Genomic DNA, 22,440 nt, shown 5'->3' with positions numbered 1-22,440 from the left:
TAACAACCATTTGTACAGGTACTCCCGGTGGAACTGAACCTTGGGTTTGGATACCAATTGATGGAACTCATTTCACATAAAGGGGAAAGAAAGGGAAAATGCGGAGAAATTAAGAAAGTAGATAACAATATTCTTCATTCATACCCTTTCTACATCATAAAGAGGTTTAAATCTATCTAAAGATAATAGGGTTTGAGGTGTAATGGGCCTAATGGAAATACATATGTAATGGGCCTAATTAGTTTTAATAGAAGCCCAATAGCTTAGAGTTGCTTCATCCACCTCCTTGTCTTTGTGCATCTCTTCTACACGTTGTCGAGCTCGACGATCTTGTCCTCAGTGACGATGGGGACTATAGCCACGTAGGCAGTGGTGGTGGATACATATCAAATGATTGCGACAACGGGGAGGATGTGGTTGTGAAGGAAGTCTGTGTCTTCCTATGTTTAGGTTCCCGATGAAGGTGTGGGCCACTTTGGTTTAATTTCCTTGTAGGGTCATTGCGTAAGTCTAGGTCCTAGTTGGGGTCCACAATGGCCATGTAAGCATATAATGGAAGAACTAACATAAAATGTAACATTGAAATGACATAATAATAAATGTATGAAATTAAAGATGTTGTATGAGGTTGCGATTGGCCACAAACCTGAGGGGTGAAATGTAATTTACCCTTCAATTTAGGTTTCAACTCATCGTCTACATCTGGTACCACAAATTCTATCATTTGCACCAAATTCATCTTCCACATCTACATCCTCACTTTCTTCTATTTCAAACTCATCCCTTATCAAAATCCAATTCAATAACTTGTTGCTTCAAAAGTACACAAATATAACACAACTTATCACAACCCAACATAAGTTTTACCTGTATATATCTAAAATCGAATTTCAAGAATTTCCTGATATCTAGTTGTAACAACCCAGCATTATGGAATCAAATTCTTTGAAATAAAAAGTATTGTACAAACATACCCGGAATAGATTTTGATAACAAAAAACTTGGACCTTAATTTCAAAAGAGGAACGAAATGGTAAAAGCTGTATAACTTGGAGCAAATGATCGAAGCAATGAAGTAATATGACAACAGTGTAAGTGTCATATCTTCACAAAACATGTTCACAGTAGTGGGATTTGGAGGAATTGACCTTCAACACTTAAATCGAGATGTAAAGGTTGTAGAGGAACCACCATTGTGAACTTCAATCAAAACAGACCTTTATTAAAATAGAGAGGTAGGCTTCTTGCAGCTATAGACATTGATAATTCCCACACATTGAGCTTCGAAACTCAACTTTAGAGCTTCAAGAGAGATGGCGTGTTCCATCTGCGATGTTTTGTACAAGGAGCTTCAATCCACCTGTAATTGCCTCTTCCCAGTCTGCAATCGCCTTCTCTTCCCTAACTCTCTCTCTTTCCGACAAGGATGCGCGTCCATCACACCAGGTCCTAAAAACCCAGTTCAACTTGTGAGGTTACAGTCCGCACTAGAGGTGGGCAAACGGGTCCTGGACCAGCGGGTCGGGCCGGATCCATGTTGTTCGGGGTGGGTACGAGGCGGGTCCAAAAATTATAAATACAAAACGGGGCAGGCCGGGCCGGTTCTAAAGATTGGAGAAAACGGGTCCCTGGCCCGGACTGTTTAAATCTTTACACACTCCTGCCAAAGCCTTTGGAGGCCCACCAACAAGAGGTAACAAGTTTGGTATTTGAGGCCCACCGAACATTGAGGGCCTTTGGGAGGCCAAATAGCTTTTTACACTTTTCCTTCCTCGAAATTGTTAATCTTTCTGATATTCGTCAACTAAAAAATCCCTAGGTTTTGATCGCTGCCATGACTCGCTGCCAAGAGGTACGCACCGCCGTCTATTCTCTTCCTTATATCTGTTTTTGCTTTGTGATTCTGTAGATCAGAACCCTCTGTTGGCAACCTGGTAGGTTCACTAGCAGGCGCCATGCGTAAAGTTGTCACCTTCTTCGCCAAAGCCCTGGCCTCGAATCTTTAGAGTCTACCCCCAGCCGTCGATCGACCACTCGTTCTCTAACATGCTGCAGATGCACTTCTACGAGACTTATGACAGTCAACTCGGTCTTCGAGTTGCACAAGCTGCTGGCCCGACCCGGCACGATTGAGAATGTGCTATGCATGGTGAACGAAATGAAGCTGGAAATTGTGACTGTGGTGGAGCATGAGTTGAATTGCTTGGAAACGGTGCGGCAGCGGATGAGGGTCTTAATGTCGGAGACTGAGTCGAAGTTCGGGAGGCGATCCAAAAAGGAAAAAAAAAAAAAAAAAAAACCCGTGGACTCGTCTTGAACCGGCCCGTTTCAAACGGGCTGGGTTAGGTCTAGTTCCAATGATAAGATTTGTAACACACGGCCCCACCCGGCTGGTCTCTTTTATAAATGGGTCCGGTCAGGTCCTTCCAAATTTGGGCCAGGCCCGACCCGTGCCCACCCTTAGTCCATACGAATGGTCTGTGCTAATTGACCGCATAGTAGACATGCCCAAAAATGTACTGATCATACATCCATCTTAATACTGGAATGGAAAGGGTATAAGCCCAAAGCCTAACTCTCCCATGTCTTTGGCAACCAACCAATTTTAGGGCAATGGGTAGAAGTATTTTTAAAATGACTAAAAGTGCTTTTGATAAAAGTGTTTTTGGAATCAATCCTTATTATGCAAGTGAATCTTGGAAAAAGCACTTGCTTCATGCAACAAGAAGCATATAACTGATGCTTGAAAATGCACTTTAAGTGCTTTTGGAACACAGAAATACTTTTATTAAAAATGCTTTCAGTCATTAGTTACAGTATTGCTTAGTAAGTGGGATGAGACAGAACTCAGTCGGACGGAAAGCCCTCGTCCCACGTTTGGTACCCCAAAGACAGTGGGACACGCCGTCACACGGAACGAGTTTTGGATGAATTTTCGTTCCACCTCCCCTCTCAGAATGACTTGTTCCACCCCTATAGGACACAAAATTATAACATTTTAAGACAAAAATGCCTTTTTCAATGTTTACACCATCCAAATCATAAAACAAACCATAAGGGTACGTTTGTTACATCGGACTATCTCGGACTGGACTAACTTCAGGGACTAAGCTAGACTAGCTTGGAATAGACTAAGCTGGACTAACTTGGTAAAGCGTTTGTGACAGTGTCGTACTAAAAACAGATAATTAATAAAGTCTAATATTATATTATTAATCCCTTTTTATTAATATTCTATTATTAATTATTTCTTCTTTTTCTCTAAAAACTTTCCTCCTCGAAAACCAATTCCACAATTGCAGATTGTCCCGTTTTCAAAATAGTGTCTCAAAACCAACTCCAATTACGTAAATCAGAGCGTCTTAGGCTGCTGCCTCCATCTTCTTCGCCGGTCCCAGCGTCCTAGCATCTGAGGCGGTGACCCCAAGCCACTTCGCAGTCTTCATCACCGTTGTGGACGCCGGCGTTCTTGGCTTTCCAAATTCCTCCATTGCAGTTATGTTCCTCACCCACTACTGGGTTCACAAAGATCTCGTGATTTGGGTTTCAACGAAACCATCTGCAGTGATATGTGCCCACGATGGTCGGAGGCAGTAGAGGTTATGGGCCTTGTCGGATGAGGAATAGGTGGAAGATTGGCAGAGAAGGAAGACAGAAGAGAGGGCTCTGGGACTTAGACAAGAAGAAGGCGACAGAGAAGAAGACGGTCTTAGCAGTCCCTTCCTTTTCGAGGGCTCTCGCTAAAACTTATAGTGATGCTGTGAGTCATGGAGAATCCCTTTTAGTCTCATTTAACTTAGTCCCAATATGGAACAAACACTGAACTACACTAATAAGGAATCCAATCTAATCCAAAGTTAGTAATCCAACTTGTGCTTGGGAATTGTATTTGTTAGTGGTATGTTTGTGTTTTGGTTGTAAATCTACACAGAGTAAATGACCTAGGAGTACAGACTTAAACTCAACATCCATTCTTTGTGGTTACATTGTGAGCAGGTATTTGTGTTCTGTGTTTTTGTTTCATGTTTACGTGTTAATATTTACCAACTGCATCCTAGTGTGCTTATTTTGAAATGTTAGCAGCTCATTACTCGATGATTTTCTTTCGTAAAAGAACCCCTTATGCTTCACCATGTGTTTCATCATGTAACTGCTAGCTATGAGAAGGAACCCGTAGTGAATTATTCTTTTGAACTTGTTGAAATATAGAAGGATCTCTTTAGTAATCACCAGCATTTGGTTTCTCTAATCTCTAGTTCTAAGTGGAGCTAATTTATGGGGCTAATTAGCTTTGTGGTATATGGTATAGAAAGAAATTATTGATTTCAGAATTCAGTTGACTCCTATCAAGAAGATTTAAAGGTTGTCGTCAAGCTATTCTTCATGCCTTTATGCTTTAACATGTGCAGAGATTTTATGTTTTATTTGTTAGATAAACGTACAGAAGGTTCTGCTTTGATTAATGGATTATTTTCTTTGCTAATGTGAATTTGTGATACGCTTAGATAAGTTGAAGGTATATAAAGAAATTTTTGTAGCTTTGAGTTGAACTTGATCCAGAGCTAATGCAAATGAATTTTTACTATTCCTATATATGAATGATGGCTGTTGAATTTTTTTCCATTTATTGATATCATATTTTGCCATCACCTGTGCGATGATGCAGGCACGGATTGTAATCCTTTAGAAACTCACTGCCGCAAGTCTGCCTTAAGAGCTGCAATTTTCCTAGAGTCATATATATATATATATATATCGATCAATTACTCAACTTTGATGATAGAAGTCATAATGTTTGTTCTGCTTGCTTCCAGGTGGTCTCTTTTGATGGTTTTCCGAACATTATTTCACTTCACTGTACTATGCTTAGCAGAACAACTCAAACATGATTTCTTTTTTCCCAATCCCAGTTTCTGGAATTCAAGACAAGTATCCAGACAATTTTGACATTGATATATTAACAATGGTTGTGAAGAGAGAGAAGAAGATGATTATAGGTTACCATAAGAGGGAGGTCAATGAATTTCGTTACGCTTAAAAACTATTGAATTTCATATATTGTGTTCTGGAAAATGAGTAATCAATTGCTAACGCGAAGGTAAGCTATTTTAAGTTTTGGTCCATATTCGGATTATTTGATTCATTCCTGTGTTGCATGTTTAAGATTCGTCTTGGTGAAGTTGATTAAGAATGTACAAATTGAAATTGTTGTGGGTGGTCTCAAATTTGGGTAAGAACCTTTGTAACTTAGTAAGGCACACGATTTTTATTCAAGTTCCTTTGTAACTTAGTAAGGTTTCTCTCCAGCAGAATTTCCAGCCGGATCATAGTGGCACACAACATAGGAACTTCCATCGGCACACTCCGCTTTACCACACCCTACAAGACCTGAGTCACGCCATACCACCTGCGTGTAATGGCCACACTGCTTGCCCGGGGCACAAGCGTTGGTGCTGTAATCATAATCCGCTTTCTCCCTCACCCATCCTTCCACAGCCATGGCAGCGGATAAGTCGCCGTCAGGGCTTACTGCAATATTTTCACCAAGACCAGTACCCGAATGCTTAAGTTCACAGCCGCCAGTGGCCTGTTTGTTTGCATAGTTTTTGGCGCTCTCTGCTAGCCCCTCGTCCCACTCCATCAGCACAACACCCACCCCCGCTCGAGCGGCGTTGTGGGCTTTCACATAATCATCGGGTGAGTCTTGTGCGCAAACTAATCCTAGCAGGCAAAACAAAAGTAAGGCTAATGAAATATTGTTCTGGCACAAACCTTCCATGTTGATTAATATGTAATCGTAATAATCTTCGGATTATATCTGCTGGAAGAGATTTTGGGACGATTGATTGATGGAAAATCAATTGAGACGTACGTCTTTGTTGGTGTATTTAGTTATGATAATATTTATAGGATGAATTTCTTTAATTTTTAGGATGTAGAAAATAAATTCTTTATATTTTTTATTTTGTATGACCTTTAGCCATGGAAGAACCCCTATAAGTCGCCAAAACACCCGCGCCATGCAAAACTAAAATAGCTTAGTTTGCCAATTGTAACACGGCCTTAAATACATTAAAAAGAAACTGAAACTAATATTAATCACCTAAAAAAGTAACTAAACCTAATTATGATTACTAATTCCGTCAAGTTGGTCAAAGGTAATGACCATTGATCACCATATTGAGGCCTTTCTTACCAAATGAATTTATAAATTTTCAAACTTTTGCCGTAGCTATATATGGAGCCACTGATGATAGTTGATTATCCCACAAAATGCGCCCATCCCAACGTATGGTTGTAACTTTGTAAATACCTTACGCTACAGCTTAATTATAGCACTTGTCAAGATCATCTACAACAGCCGAAATTTTATGATTCTAATTATGCACGGCACAAGGCGTTACTTCTGACATCTAAACAAATATTAATGAGTCTGCAAGCAAATTGCAACGTGTAGGTCTTTACATGCTTATCCGTTCACCTTGTCCCATTTTGGGTTTTAGAATTTTAAAGATTGCGTGTTACTAAGATGACTTCCTTCTCAATTCAAATTTCGTGCTTGTTCTTAGTGAATCTTAAATAAAAGTTCGTTAAGGATTTGGTTGCTTGTATATGGGTCCGAAACACTTTTAAAATCCTTTTGTCAGAACCTATGCGCTAGACCTAAACGTTTTTTATCAGACTATGCTTAACTAGCTTGGCTAAGGCACTTTCGAGTATCAGAGCTCCATTCGAACAAAATTCCTCTTGAGGATTTCCCAGTCTTGATGCCTCATTCGAACCTGCTTAACATTGAGTTGTAGAAAGTACTTGACTTAAAACACGATCCTAGATAGAAGTAATCATACTCGGGTTCGGGACTCAGAGCCACCCCTCGAAAGATTCTTGAATCGCTCTTTTGATCATTCCATCGAATGGCGTAGAGCCCATGTTTGAATGTTATAACCCACAATCCTTAGGTTGTATAATCTGTTCGGAAGCCGAATGGTGTATTGGACATCTGGTTGGGGACCATGTCCCAGTGCCTATAGTTTGCCAATCGTAGTCGTGCTTAATACAGTTCAAGACTCCTAAGTTGCTAACCGAATAACACGAAGTGGGCTAAAGAAGACTCCTTTGACACTATCTTTGAATTTTTAGACTTGGAATTATGTGAAATTTCAAAGTTGTGTGTTATTTGGGCTTTTACAGTATTCCCACTACTGTAAAAGCAAAAGAATGAACAAACGAGGTGAAAGTTGCTGCATAATAAATTCTTTATTTCATTAGAAATTTGATAGGGGATGCGATTGAATTTGAAAATGACCGTCTACCTATCTCCACACTATGGAGATGCTTTGGTTGAAAAGCTCTTGCATAAATCAACATCCCCAGTGCAAAATTAGAAACAGCAGGGGAAGTTTTTCACGGTAAAATTCAAGGTGGAGGAGGGTCTTAATCTAAACCACATATTCATAATAGAACTTTCTTTGCCAACAAAAAAACCATTGAAATTACAATTATAACATTTAATACATAACTGAAAAATGTTAAAAAGAAAAAAAATATGTGAGTATCAAAGTAATTTCATACAAACAACTTTTTTTTATTATTTTTTCTAAACCTCATGATATGGATTTTACCATCTGCAAAAGTAGGGATAAAAACACTTAAAATACTTGCAAGAGTACAAGGTAATTGTAGTATAGATGACTATAGTAAGGTCGTTTTCCACAGGGATTGAATGAATAATTTGTATCAAATTGAATCTTAATTAATTACTTAAAATAAAGTTTTGGAAAAAGGTGATTTTATGATTTAAATAATAAAAACGACTTTAATAGAAAATAATTAAATAAAGTGACAAAATAAAATAAACTAAAAGAAAAAGATTTTTGAAAATTAAATTGTAAAAAGCTAGGGTTCCGCCGTCACCTTAACAGTCCTATGCAGTTCTTCCAATTACTTATGAATTACACATGCATATTTTGAAGGTTAGGTTTTCCTAATATATGCCTACTTGGACCTCCAACATAGAGTGTATATCAAACATGCAACCCGTCTGTGGTATTCATATCAAATCTAAATATGCATGACTCATTAAGCTTTGTGAAACCTTTTGAAAAAGCATACAACCCTTAAGACGTGGTATTCATCCTAAGTGAACTTACACATATTAATCACAAGAAACCTTCGTCAATTTTAGGGACTGACCTCCTACCAAAACTGCATCAAATTACTTTTCTAAAGATCCTAATGGTAGCTAAGGATTAAAACAAATAGATAGTTTAAACCGGTGATTAATAATTGAAACATGCATGCATAATATCATAAGCAAATTGAAAAGAAACTATATATTCTTACTAAGGCTCGTGGCCTCGCCCTAGCAAACTAAAATTAGCTACTAACAATCATACAACGAAACATTATTAAAAACAAGGATAGAAAACACCTTGAAAATAAACTTGAATCCAAAAGCTCTCTAAAGTGTGCGTGCGTTTTCTCCCTTTTTTTTCCTCCTCTTTAACCCTAATGGCTAAATATTTTATTTATACTAATACAAAATAAAATCCAAAAAAGTCTTAGACTAAAACTAGGAAACATAATAGAATAATAAAACAGAAAATAAGAGGTTTCCTATTTAAACTAAAATTCGAACTTCTCAGAAAATCACACTATTGACCGACCAAATCGACTCGATTTGGTCGCAAAAGGTCTCTTTTGAAAGATGAAGACGTCCCCTACAAATCCTTAGAAGAAATCTTCCTTAAAATATGCCATCTTGACCTCCAAAATACCCAAAACGTCCAGAAATGTCAATCTGGGAAAGCTGCCCGCTGGGCCTTAATTTCATCGCCACGGTCAAACGGCTTGGTAGAAAAATCTGGAATTTTGAAAAATCATCTTGAAAGGCACATGAACATCATTCAATTAGAATCACTCCAAAATTTATCTATTTGATCACTTTTTGCTCCAGAGGAAATCGAATGTCCTACATTGAAAATACATAACAAAGTATCAAAATTCTACCTAAATAACCAATAAATTAATACTAAGATTAGAGTAAAATATATGGTATAATATGGACTCATCAAATACCACCAAACTTAGCTTTTTGCTTGTCCTCAAGCAAAACAAAACTCAAAAACAAAGACAAAAATTAGCAAACATAAAAACTTTGTTAAAACTCAACTAAGGCACAATTTTCATCTTCAAGTTGCAATCCATAGAAAACGTTAAAAATTAAAACATCTTTGCAAAAGTTCAAACTAATCCCACTACAGAGTCTAAGCTATTTAGAATCAATTAGAAAAGAATTCATGAACTTCCCTTGGTGTAAAAGTGAACCAACATAGTTAAAGAGACTCGACTAAAACCCTTACTTCTTGTCCTTTTTATTCCACACGTACTAACTTTACATTTTTTTTTTCTCTTTTTCGAATTTTCTTCTCTTTTTTTTTGTTTTTTTTTTTCATTTTTTTTCACACATTTTTTTCTTTCAGTAACAGTAGTGGTCATGCAATGTTAGTTCACTTAAGCTTTCGATCCAACCCATGTAGCGAGCTTTAGGTCAATGATTCCCATACCACTAAGGCTTTAGGGCACTAGGTTGACAACACCCTTGAGGAATTACTAACTCGAGCTGCAAAGGCTACAAAACCAACTAACCAATCTGCCCCATGCCAAGAGTCTACCGTTTGACATGAGAATTACTATTGATCGGGCAGGACTGACCCGGTTACTAAGCAAAGTCTCGGGTGGAACAATTATTACTTAATAACAATAACTAACTTTACTTTAAACAAAAATAAAAAATAAACTTAGACTAAAAGTAAGTGTTTCAATCTCACTCCCCACAAACCATGTTGATGTGAATGTGCAAATTGTCAAAGTATAACTTGTGAATTAGTGTCTAAGCAACGATAAATAGAAAAGACTCTAATGTGGGATTAATCTTCACAATGTCCATTTGTTCTAACGTTTAAAATAATCTATGGATATTAACTTAAAAAAAGTAAAAATTGTTAACTTGACATAAAAATTAAAAACCTAAAATTTTTATTTCCCACCCCCAAACTTAAATCATACATTGTCCTCAAGGTATGGAAAATAGAAGAAAAGCAAAAATAAACTAAAACAGCAAAAAATAAAAATAAACAACCACCTTAATTAACTAGAAATAGAAAGATGAAAAATAAAACTAGAAAATAAAACAAAAGACAAGCAAAACAACCATAAAATGATACAACGCAAAAATAAGATAAAATAAAGGGAATGGAACTGGACACACCTGGGTGAACCTGGGACATGAGAGCATCAAAGAAGGTGCTGAAAAAAAAAAAAAAAAAATCCAAGAGTGCTGCGGGCTTGATTTGAACCCGTGACCTGGTAGAACAAGGTGAGGCGCTGAACCTTGCACGTGTAGAACACTTGTGTGAAAACCCTACACCTGGAACTATATAAGCTGACCTAACAGGTGCATTCCTCATTTCCAATCCAGCTGCCGTTTCTCTCTCTCTCTCAACTTGTGCGGTCCTCGAGCCCAACACCATGAGTGCACTCCTGCATTGCATCATTTCTCTCTAGAATGAAAAATAGCTCTCCTCTCTCATTTTGTCACCCCTCTCTTGCTCCGATCCTAACTGCACCTCAACACTCTCTTGTCTGCACAACCCAAGGCCGAGGAGTTTCTGCCATGAAATGAAGGCACATCTAAGCTCCATATCGTCTCTTCCAGACCCCAGTCCTCACAAAGGTAACTACTCTCCCTCTTCCCACCTTCAATTTCGTTACCACAGTGTAGATTAAACAATGAAAGAGAATAGATAGCTCATGCATGTGTGTTTCTGTGTAGGGGTCCTAGAAGCCACTGTGAAAGTAGCTAAAACAATTTCATCAGTAGCTGCTTGTCGTGTATCCAAGGTTACAGTCTCCAAGTGCCGACCATGTGATTTTCCAGATTCTGATTTGTTGTGAACTGCCCTGTCCAAATCGTCAGTTTCAATGCCTTCATGCAACTTTGTTGGTTGCTTTTCAGCCTCGGGATATTGTATGTGTGGCGTATAAACTTGAGCAGTAAATGGTTCTGTGGGAATTTTAGGATCGGCAGGTGCTATTTCCTTCTTTGGGCGTGAGTCATCGAATTGGGGTTCTTCCATCCTAGTATTGTAGGTTTTTTTCCATCTCAATGATTGTTCTGCACAGCACTCTTCTGAACCCTGTTGGTTGGCAGTTGGTTGAGCAGGAAAATTTGAATTGGAATTTTTGTCTTGTTCTGCCAACTGATATGCAAGCTGCCCAATTTGCTGTTCCAGATTTTTCATTGATTTATGAATACTATGAATTTCTTGATCGGCTTGATCAAACCTTGTCAGGATACTCTCTGCCAATTTCTCAACTGCAATCTCCCAATCAGCAGGTGCATGAGGATGTTCAAAAGGTTGTTGAATACACTCCCACATAGAATTGTGATGCTCTGGCCATGATGGATAAAAATTCGAGTAGGAATCGCACCTAAGCCAGTGAAAATTGTTCCTCATATTAATATGATGTTGCACAAACTCTGGAAAATATTGCTGTTGGGAACAATACATAACATCATGAGTATTCAAATTGCAAATTGCACAAACTGTGGGTGCTCCTTGCGAGGATCCAAACCAATCCATTGCTGATTGGCTTTCAAAATCAACAAATTGTTACCTAAAAAAAATAAATAAAAATCAAGTAAATAAAAAGATATATACAAATATAATAATTAACTAAGAGTTGATAAGCACAAATTATTTAAAACAATCTCCGGCAATGGCGCCAATTTCTTGATAGGGATTTTACCACTTGCAAGAGTACAAGATAATTGTAGTATAGATGACTCTAGTAAGGTCGTTCTTCACAGAGATTGAATGAATAATTTGTATCAAATCAAATCTTAATTAATTACTTAAAACAAAGTTTTGGAAAAAGGTGACTTTGTGATTTAAATAATAAAAACGAATTTAATAGAAAATAATTAAATAAAGTGACAAAATAAAATAAACTAAAACGGTTGTTGAAAATTAAATTGTAAAAACCTAGGTTCAGCCGCCACCTTAACAATTCTATGTAGTTCTTCCAATTACTTATGAATTACACATGCATATTTTGAAGGTTAGGTTTTCCTAATATATGCCTACTTGGACCCTCAACATAGAGCGTATATTAAACATGCAACCTGTCTATGGTATTCAGATCAAATCTAAACATGCATGACTCATTAAGTTTTGTGAAACCTTTTGAAAAACCATACAACCCTTAAGACGTGATATTCATCCTAAGTAAACTTGCACATATTAATCACAAGAAGCCTTCGCCAATTTTAGGGACCGACCTTAAACCAAAATTCAAATTACTTTTCTAAAGATTCTAATGGTAACTAAGCATTAAGACAAATAGATAGTTTAAACCGGTGATTAATAATTCAAACCTGCATGCATAATATTATAAGCAAATTGAACAGAAACTACGTATTCTTGCTAAGGCTAGTGGCCTCGCCCTAGCAAACGGAAATTAGGTACTAACAATCATATAGACAACGAAATATTATTAAAAACAAGAATAGAAAACACCTTGAAAATAAACTTGAATCCAAAAGCTCTCATAAGTGTGTGTGCGTTTTCTCCCTTTTTTCCCTCCTCTTTCACCCTAATGGTTAAATATCCTATTTATACTAATACAAAATAAAACCCTAAAATGTAACATTCCGTCCCGAAACTACCGAAACGTACATTGAAATTACAATTATACCCCTAGTTCGTTTTTATCCCATTAGTGTGTGTTGTGTGGTGTGGTAGGACCCACACACTCATACCCTCTCTTTTTTTCCCTGATTCCCTCATTTCCTGTCTCTTCTTTCTCTCTTTCTCTCTCTCTCTCTCTCCCCGAGTTCATCTTCTTCTTCTTCTTCTTCATTCTACATACGGACACACACACAAACCAACTCAAACCTTCACCAATCGAGAAACCAAGACCACCCTCGTGCTCGTGAGGCTGAGAGGAGTCCAGTGGTGCCATTTCCAGGTAAGAACTCTGATGTTTTCACGTCGTTTCAGCAATGGCCGATTTGAGCACTGTTCATGCAAACCTAATCTAGCTTGTTTTAGGAGATTCTAAGCTTGTAGTTGTGTTTGTGAGGTTCCCAGGAGCTTGGGAGTGTTTCGTTGGACGAGTTTGGACGTCGGGATCGTCCTGTTCAAAGTTGGCCGAACTTGGATCGTTGTTGCAGGTATGATCGTGTGATTTTTAGGCCTTAAAAGTAGTCCAACGTGATTCTACTAGTCCTAAGCTTCATTTTGGTATAAAGATCGTGAAAAATGGTTGAAAAACGAAGGAGAAAACTAAGTTTGAAGTTTTCCGGCGACGGCGTCGGCGTCGGAGACTGGCCGAAGAAGAAAAGAGAATATTCCGTTAAGTTTAACGGAATATTCCTAACGGCAGTGACGGCGTCAGTTAACGGAATATTCCGTCAGTTAACGGAATATTCCTGACGGCGTCAGTTGACGCCGTCAGTGTGCAGGTCACGTGGCCGCGCGTGGGGGCGCGTGGGTCCGTGCCTGTTCAGGCGCGTGGGGGCGCGTGCGTGGTCCAAAAATTATTTTAAAAATATGGGTGTGATCCTGAGGTTGTGTAGATCACGTTGGTATATTCAATTGTCCAAATTGAGCAATGTATGAGAAGTTATTACGAGAAGTTGCTTAGGTGCTTTTAAATTAACGTTTTCGTAACTTTGTCGCGTATAGGTGATTCGCATTCCGAGGACGAGCGTACGCACTCGAGGCAGGGGGGCTACGACCCTTCTAATTATCAGTGAGTGGGCTTTTGTTTTCCGTATATACCTATATACATATTAATTCCCGGAAATTAAATAGAAAAGGTTATTTGTTTTATGCCATGCATCATACGAATGTTGTTTACGCATCATCGCATGTATTAGTAGTGGCATACATATATATAAATGTGTATTTGGTGCTGTGGACGCATAGGTAAGTGCCAGGTAAGCGGTATTCATGTTGTTATGCAATAGTAATTTGAGATGCTTAGAGAGCTCATAATCTGCACCCCCGGTGTTAGTGCTCCCGCCCAGAGAGGGGCAGAGTCCTTCACGTGATGTTCACCCACACCACACGCTCACCTTGGATCCAAGTTAGGTGCAAGCCTTGTCGTGCAGACCACATTAGGTGGTTCCGACTCGTAGGTGACCCGCGATTATTCGCACAGTCTTCACGTGATCGTAGCACTAGAGCGTATATATTACACCCAGTCCTGTCGTACAAACCACGTTAGGTGGTTCCGACTCGCGTGCAGATTCAGATGTTGAGTTGAGATTGGAGCTCTATCTGCAGCGGTACATGTCACGTTAGGTGACTCCCGGCTGCCAGATTATATGTTATTGATGTGAATTACGCTTGAGCATTTATATTTGATTATGAGATTCTGTTGTGGCATAGTCTCAAGCATGAATGGCATATTGTGAGCATGAATGGCATATGTGGAGCATGATTGGCATATCTATACATACGTATATATGTTCATTTTCTGGGAAGTGTACAGGTTTTACGGCGAGGGGTTAGAATGTATTTTGTTAAAGAGTTTTTAAAGAGCTTTGTTTTTGCCCACTCACGCTTTTGTTTTTGCGCCCCTCCAGGTTCTAGTGGTCTAGCAAGTTTGGTGGTTTATCCCAGAGGGCGTCCCGGCATTTCTGACAGACATTCACCATTGTAGGGTCACCTACGGGTGTATATATGTCGTATCTTTTCCTTTTGACTGCTGTAGACTTGCTCTGAAATTGTGTCTCACATACACTAGTACTTTGTATGCTAGTAGGTTTTAATTATTCGTACTTTTACATTATTACTATCTTAATCGCTTCCGCACGCGCACATGGCTACGTCACATTCGTGTGACGGCCAGCACTCCCTGATCTCGGTCGGGGTTTGTCAGCTTGGTATCAGAGCCTAGGTTTGGCAGTCCTGTGTCTTTGTGAGTATTCTAATAGTTGGTGTGTTCTGTCAGAACCATGCCGCCTCGTCGGGAACCACGTCGCTCAGATGAGCCTAGTTTCCCCGATCTTACTCAGTTGGGGGAAGTGATTGCTACAGCCCTTCAAACAGTGATGCGCCCTCCCCAGAGGACTCCTCTGGAGACTATGTATAACCTGAAGTTGGATAAGTTTGAAGGTAATGAGGGTCACGAAGGCGCAGAGCGTTGGTTGGAACACATAGAGAAGACTTTTCGTGTGTTGCATAACCAGGGGAACCTTCCTATGGAGAGGTGGGTCGAAACAACCTCTTGGTTTCTGGAGATGGAGTCTGCAGCTTGGTGGGAGCAAGAACTTCGTAGGTTGACTCCAGCTCAGAGAACTGATTGGAATGTTTTCAATGACGTGTTTCAGAGGAGATTTGTACCCCCTGAGTATATTGACCGTAAGAAACAGGAATTCACTGAGTTGAAACAGTGAAAGATGACGGCTAACGAGTATTATCGTAAGTTCACTGATTTGTCTCGTTACTATCCTGATGTCGCTGGTAATCCGGCGGAGATGCTTCGTCGTTTTCGCTTGGGCACTAGGAAGAGATGGCGTTCTATGGCGACTACTACTCACTGCGAGTCCTACCAGGAGTTCTATGAGATATTGTTGAGGGTAGAGGACTCAGAGAATATGTCGAGTGACAGTGATGAAAAGAAAGATGACAAAGGGAAAAGTCAAGTGTCGCTTGGGCCTCGCCAAACTCAGAACTTCAAAATGGGTGGTGCCAGTTCGAGTTCGTCTAGTGGTGGTTTCAGTGCCTCTGGACAGGGACGTGGAGGTAGGTTTTATGGAGGTGCTCGAGGCCAGAGACAAGGTGATGGTGGCCGAAACCGACCCCCATTTTGCCGTAGATGTAATAACCGACACTTCGGCGAATGCAGGCGTGGCAGCGGTGTTTGTTTCACGTGTGGACAGGCGGGACATATAGCTGTGAATTGTCCCCAGAGTCAGCAGCAGAAGCCGCAGCAGACCTTTATGCTGCCACCTGCACCGATTCGGCAAATCCAGGGTCCGAGTAATTATGGTCAAGTAGGTAGAGGTGGTGCCTATCACTATCAGGGTGATGCCGTTCCCTATGCTCCGGGACCGTATCAGTACCCCCAGGACCCGTATTCACAAGGTGGTTATCCCTCGTATCCCAGCAACTACTTGCCGTATCCTCCAATTCCAACGGGTGGTTCTCAGTGGTACCAAGGAGGACAGTATCAGCAGAGTGAGAATGCTACTAGTAGTGCAGGGTCTTCGAGACAGATGGGTCAGCCTAGTCAGGGGCGTGGAGCTCCAGGTCGTGGTGTTCAAGCGAGCAGAGGTCGTGGCGGACGACAGCAGGGCCAGGGGCGTATTCACAATATTTCCCTGCAGGATGCTCAGAACAACCTGGACTTGATTATGGGTACGTTAAACATTCTTGGTTATTTTGCTAGAGTCTTAATTGATTGTGGAGCTACACATTCCGTTATTTCTCATACATTTGCTCAAGTAACGCAACCTCGCCCCACACCTCTAGGGTACGATTTAGAATTCGCTATGCCTAGAGGAGAGAGATGTGTTGTAGATTGTATGTACCCAGGATGTCCAGTGATAGTAGAGGGTGTTGTTATGCTCGCTGATCTTATCCCGTTAGATATTGTCGATTTTGATGTGATTTTGGGCACAGATTGGTTGCACTTCTATCGTGCCAACATTGATTGTTACGGGAAAGTAGTTACGTTTCACCGTCCTGGATTACCTGAGGTTACTTTTGTGGGTGAGCAGAGTGGGGTAAGACACGGCGTTATTTCGGCTTTGCGAGCGAAGAAGTTGTTGTCTAAAGGTTGTCAGGGGTATCTAGCTCATGTGGTACTAGAGGAGACCGTTCCTAACAGAATTGAGGATGTGAGAGTGGTTAGACACTTCCCTGATATTTTTCCTGAAGATTTACCTGGTTTACCCCCAAATCGAGATGTGGAGTTCACTGTGGAGTTACTTCCAGGTACTAATCCTATTTCATTAACTCCTTATCGTATGGCTCCCGCTGAGTTAAGGGAATTGAAAGTGCAGTTACAGGAATTAGTGGATAAGGGATTCATTCAGCCTAGTACTTCGCCTTGGGCGCTCCAGTGTTGTTTGTGAGAAAGAAAGATGGGACTTTGAGGCTGTGTATCGACTACAGACAATTGAATCGGGTGACGATTAAAAACCGTTATCCATTGCCTCGTATCAACGATTTGTTTGATCAGCTGAGAGGTGCTTGTGTATTTTCTAAGATAGACTTGAGGTCTGGGTACTATCAGCTGAAGATTAGTAGGGATGATGTTCCTAAGACGGCGTTCAGGACTCGTTACGGTCATTACGAGTTTCTGGTTATGCCATTTGGGTTGACGAATGCACCAGCAGCTTTTATGGATTTAATGAACTGGGTATTCCAGCCTTACCTGGATAGATTTGTCATTGTCTTCATTGACGATATTCTGGTGTATTCTAAGTCCAAAGCAGAGCATGTTAGACATCTTACTTTGGTGTTGAAGAGGTTGAGGGAACACCAATTGTATGCTAAGTTTAGCAAGTGTCAGTTCTGGTTAGATCAAGTTGCATTTTTGGGGCACATAATTTCTGCTCAAGGTATTCTGGTTGATCCTCAGAAGGTAGCAGCGGTGGAGAGTTGGGAGCAACCACGAACCGTCATTGAGGTGAGAAGTTTCATTGGTTTGGCGGGATATTATCGGAGATTCGTTAAGGATTTTTTGGTGATTGCCTTACCACTGACGAGATTAACAAGGAAAGACGTTAAGTTTGAGTGGAATGATAAGTGTGAGCAAAGTTTCCAGCAGTTGAAGCATTGTCTTACTAATGCACCTGTTTTGACACTCCCGGACGATAGTGGTGATTTCGAGGTTTATAGCGATTCTTCCTTGAATGTTCTGGGATGTGTATTGATGCAGCATGGTAGGGTGATTGCTTATGCTTCGCGGCAGTTGAAACCCCATGAAATGAATTACCCTACACATGATTTGGAGTTGGCTGCAATCATCTTTGCGTTAAAGTTGTGGAGACATTATCTTTACGGAGAGAAGTGTAGGATCTTCACAGATCCCAAGAGTCTTCAGTATCTCTTCACCCAGAAGGAACTTAATCTTCGTCAACGGAGGTGGTTGGAGTTGCTCAGCGATTACGATTGCACGATTGATTATCACCCTGGTCGTGCGAACGTAGTGGCCGATGCACTTAGCAGGAAGTCACAAGGCCGTATCAATGCGTTGTACGCTAGTCGTATTCCTCTTTTGGTGGACTTGCGTGCTACGGGAGTAAGGTTAGAAGCAGAAGATCGAGAAGTGGCATTACTTGCTAATTTTCAAGTTAGGCCAATCTTGGTTGATCGGGTGCTTGAAGCTCAAGTAGCTGATGAACAGACTCAAGAACTAATTCGAGCTCGAGATCAAGGAAGGAGGCGAGATCTCAGAGTTCGTGATTCTGATGGCATGTTGATGTTAGAGGGTAGAATGTTCGTGCCTAATAATGCGGATTTGAAGAAGGAAATTCTCGATGAAGCACATATCTCGGCTTATGCTATGCACCCAGGGGCAACTAAAATGTATCATACCATTCGACCATTTTACTATTGGCCGGGTATAAAAAGGGAGATAGCTGAGTATGTGAGCAGTTGTGCTGTTTGTCAGCAGGTTAAAGCAGAAAGAAAGAAGCCGTTTGGATTGTTGCAGCCGCTTCCCGTTCCAGAGTGGAAATGGGAAAATATCACTATGGATTTTGTGTACAAGTTGCCGCGTACACATAATGGCTTTGATGGCATTTGGGTGATCGTTGATCGGCTCACTAAGTCGGCACATTTCATTCCAGTAAGAGAGAAGTATTCTTTGAACCGGTTAGCGGAATTGTTTATCTCAAGGGTTGTGAAGTACCATGGTGTCCCTGTAAGTATTGTCTCAGATCGTGATCCACGATTCACATCGAAGTTTTGGGTAGCTTTTCAGGAAGCTTTGGGTACGAGACTACTTTACAGTACGGCATATCATCCACAGACGGACGGACAGTCCGAGAGAACTATTCAGACCTTGGAAGATATGCTGCGAGCATCAGTTTTACAGTTTAGTGATGCTTGGCACCAGCGGTTAGACTTGATGGAATTTGCTTACAACAACAGTTTCCATTCGAGCATTGGCATGGCGCCATTTGAAGCCTTGTATGGTAGATCTTGTCGCACTCCGTTGTGTTGGTCAGAGGTTGGCGAAAGAGTCTTAGTAGGTCCGGAGATTGTTGAGGAGACTACTCAAAATGTTCAGGTAATTAGGTCTAACCTGAAAGCAGCTCAGGACAGGCAGAAAAGTTTAGCAGATCGACATGCTACGGACAGAGTGTATGAGGTCGGAGATTGGGTATTTTTGAAACTTTCACCGTGGAGAGGTGTTGTGCGGTTTGGAAAGAAAGGGAAGTTGAGTCCCAGGTATATTGGACCGTACACGGTCACAGAACGAGTTGGTGAGGTAGCTTACAGGTTGGAGTTGCCTCCGGAGTTGGCTAAAGTGCATAACGTTTTTCACGTGTCTATGCTCCGACACTATGTTGCTGATCCGTTGCATGTGATACCTCCTCAACCGTTAGAGATTAATCCAGATTTGACGTATGACGAGGAACCGTTAACGATCTTAGATTGGAAAGAGAAGGTTCTGAGGAACAAAACGGTGAATTTGGTGAAAGTCTTGTGGAGGAATCACTCGGTTGAAGAAGCTACTTGGGAGACAGAAGAACGAATGAGGGATTTGTATCCTAGATTGTTCTTTGACCATTAGGGGTGTATTTAGTTATTTTGAATTTCGGGACGAAATTCTATTAAGGTGGGTAGGTTGTAACATTCCGTCCCGAAACTACCGAAACGTACATTGAAATTCCAATTATACCCCTAGTTCGTTTTTATCCCATTAGTGTGTGTTGTGTGGTGTGGTAGGACCCACACACTCATACCCTCTCTTTTTCTCCCTGATTCCCTCATTTCCTGTCTCTTCTTTCTCTCTTTCTCTCTCTCTCTCTCTCCCCGAGTTCATCTTCTTCTTCTTCTTCTTCATTCTACATACGGACACACACACAAACCAACTCAAACCTTCACCAATCGAGAAACCAAGACCACCCTCGTGCTCGTGAGGCTGAGAGGAGTCCAGTGGTGCCATTTCCAGGTAAGAACTCTGATGTTTTCACGTCGTTTCAGCAATGGCCGATTTGAGCACTGTTCATACAAACCTAATCTAGCTTGTTTTAGGAGATTCTAAGCTTGTAGTTGTGTTTGTGAGGTTCCCAGGAGCTTGGGAGTGTTTCGTTAGACGAGTTTGGACGTCGGGATCGTCCTGTTCAAAGTTGGCCGAACTTGGATCGTTGTTGCAGGTATGATCGTGTGATTTTTAGGCCTTAAAAGTAGTCCAACGTGATTCTACTAGTCCTAAGCTTCATTTTGGTATAAAGATCGTGAAAAATGGTTGAAAAACGAAGGAGAAAACTAAGTTTGAAGTTTTCCGGCGACGGCGTCGGCGTCGGAGACTGGCCGAAGAAGAAAAGAGAATATTCCGTTAAGTTTAACGGAATATTCCTAACGGCAGTGACGGCGTCAGTTAACGGAATATTCCGTCAGTTAACAGAATATTCCTGACGGCGTCAGTTGACGCCGTCAGTGTGCAGGTCACGTGGCCGCGCGTGGGGGCGCGTGGGTCCGTGCCTGTTCAGGCGCGTGGGGGCGCGTGCGTGGTCCAAAAATTATTTTAAAAATATGGGTGTGATCCTGAGGTTGTGTAGATCACGTTGGTATATTCAATTGTCCAAATTGAGCAATGTATGAGAAGTTATTACGAGAAGTTGCTTAGGTGCTTTTAAATTAACGTTTTCGTAACTTTGTCGCGTATAGGTGATTCGTATTCCGAGGACGAGCGTACGCACTCGAGGCAGGGGGGCTACGACCCTTCTAATTATCAGTGAGTGGGCTTTTGTTTTCCGTATATACCTATATACATATTAATTCCCGGAAATTAAATAGAAAAGGTTATTTGTTTTATGCCATGCATCATACGAATGTTGTTTACGCATCATCGCATGTATTAGTAGTGGCATACATATATATAAATGTGTATTTGGTGCTGTGGACGCATAGGTAAGTGCCAGGTAAGCGGTATTCATGTTGTTATGCAATAGTAATTTGAGATGCTTAGAGAGCTCATAATCTGCACCCCCGGTGTTAGTGCTCCCGCCCAGAGAGGGGCAGAGTCCTTCACGTGATGTTCACCCGCACCACACGCTCGCCTTGGATCCAAGTTAGGTGCAAGCCTTGTCGTGCAGACCACATTAGGTGGTTCCGACTCGTAGGTGACCCGCGATTATTCGCACAGTCTTCACGTGATCGTAGCACTAGAGCGTATATATTACACCCAGTCCTGTCGTACAAACCACGTTAGGTGGTTCCGACTCGTGTGCAGATTCAGATGTTGAGTTGAGATTGGAGCTCTATCTGCAGCGGTACATGTCACGTTAGGTGACTCCCGGCTGCCAGATTATATGTTATTGATGTGAATTACGCTTGAGCATTTATATTTGATTATGAGATTCTGTTGTGGCATATTCTCAAGCATGAATGGCATATTGTGAGCATGAATGGCATATGTGGAGCATGATTGGTATATCTATACATACGTATATATGTTCATTTTCTGGGAAGTGTACAGGTTTTACGGCAAGGGGTTAGAATGTATTTTGTTAAAGAGTTTTTAAAGAGCTTTGTTTTTGCCCACTCACGCTTTTGTTTTTGCGCCCTTCCAGGTTCTAGTGGTCTAGCAAGTTTGGTGGTTTATCCCAGAGGGCGTCCCGTCATTTCTGACAGACATTCACCATTGTAGGGTCACCTTCGGGTGTATATATGTCGTATCTTTTCCTTTTGACTGCTGTAGACTTGCTCTGAAATTGTGTCTCACATACACTAGTACTTTGTATGCTAGTAGGTTTTAATTATTCGTACTTTTACATTATTACTATCTTAATCGCTTCCGCACGCGCACATGGCTACGTCACATTCGTGTGACGGCCAGCACTCCCTGATCTCGGTCGGGGTTTGTCATAAAAAGCCTTAGACTAAAACTAGGAAACATAATAGAATAATAAAACAGAAAATAAGAGGTTTCCTATTTAAATTAAAATTCGGACTTCTCAGAAAATCACACTTTTAACCGACCAAATCAACTCCGATTTGGTCCCAAAAGGTTTTTTGAAAGCTAAAGACGTCCCCCTACAATCCTCAGAATGAATCTTCCTCAAAATATGCCATCTTGATCTCCAAAATACCCCAAACGTCCATAAATGTCAATCTTGGAAAGATGCGCGCTGGGCCTTAGTTTCATCGCCACAGTCAAACAGCTTGGTAGAAAAATCTGAAA

General features: G+C 40.8%; 1 protein-coding gene and 1 long non-coding RNA gene across 2 annotated transcripts; one reads left to right on the top strand and one right to left on the bottom strand.

Annotated features, from left to right (window-relative positions):
* Positions 1-5,247: 5,247 nt before the first annotated feature.
* On the bottom strand, positions 5,248-5,867 carry LOC137722220 (pathogenesis-related leaf protein 4-like). The gene has a single exon (XM_068461181.2). It carries the CDS (start codon positions 5,777-5,779, stop codon positions 5,288-5,290), a length of 492 nt encoding a protein of 163 aa, XP_068317282.2. The 5' UTR covers positions 5,780-5,867; the 3' UTR covers positions 5,248-5,287.
* A 4,621-nt stretch (positions 5,868-10,488) lies between these two features.
* On the top strand, positions 10,489-11,329 carry LOC148696903 (uncharacterized). The gene is made up of 2 exons (XR_015962039.1): positions 10,489-10,735; positions 10,835-11,329. It is a non-coding gene; the product is annotated as an uncharacterized LOC148696903 (long non-coding RNA).
* The last annotated feature ends 11,111 nt before the right edge of the window (positions 11,330-22,440 follow it).

Source organism: Pyrus communis, chromosome 5, assembly GCF_041283825.1.
Source record: "Pyrus communis isolate YQ-2024b chromosome 5, ASM4128382v1, whole genome shotgun sequence".
Classification (NCBI taxonomy): domain Eukaryota; kingdom Viridiplantae; phylum Streptophyta; class Magnoliopsida; order Rosales; family Rosaceae; genus Pyrus; species Pyrus communis.
This window is presented reverse-complemented; position numbering and strand designations above follow the sequence as displayed.

Excerpts from the sequence above, each read along its gene's own strand:
- LOC137722220 (XM_068461181.2), bottom strand. The coding sequence starts at position 5,779 with ATGGAAGGTTTGTGCCAGAACAATATTTCATTAGCCTTACTTTTGTTT.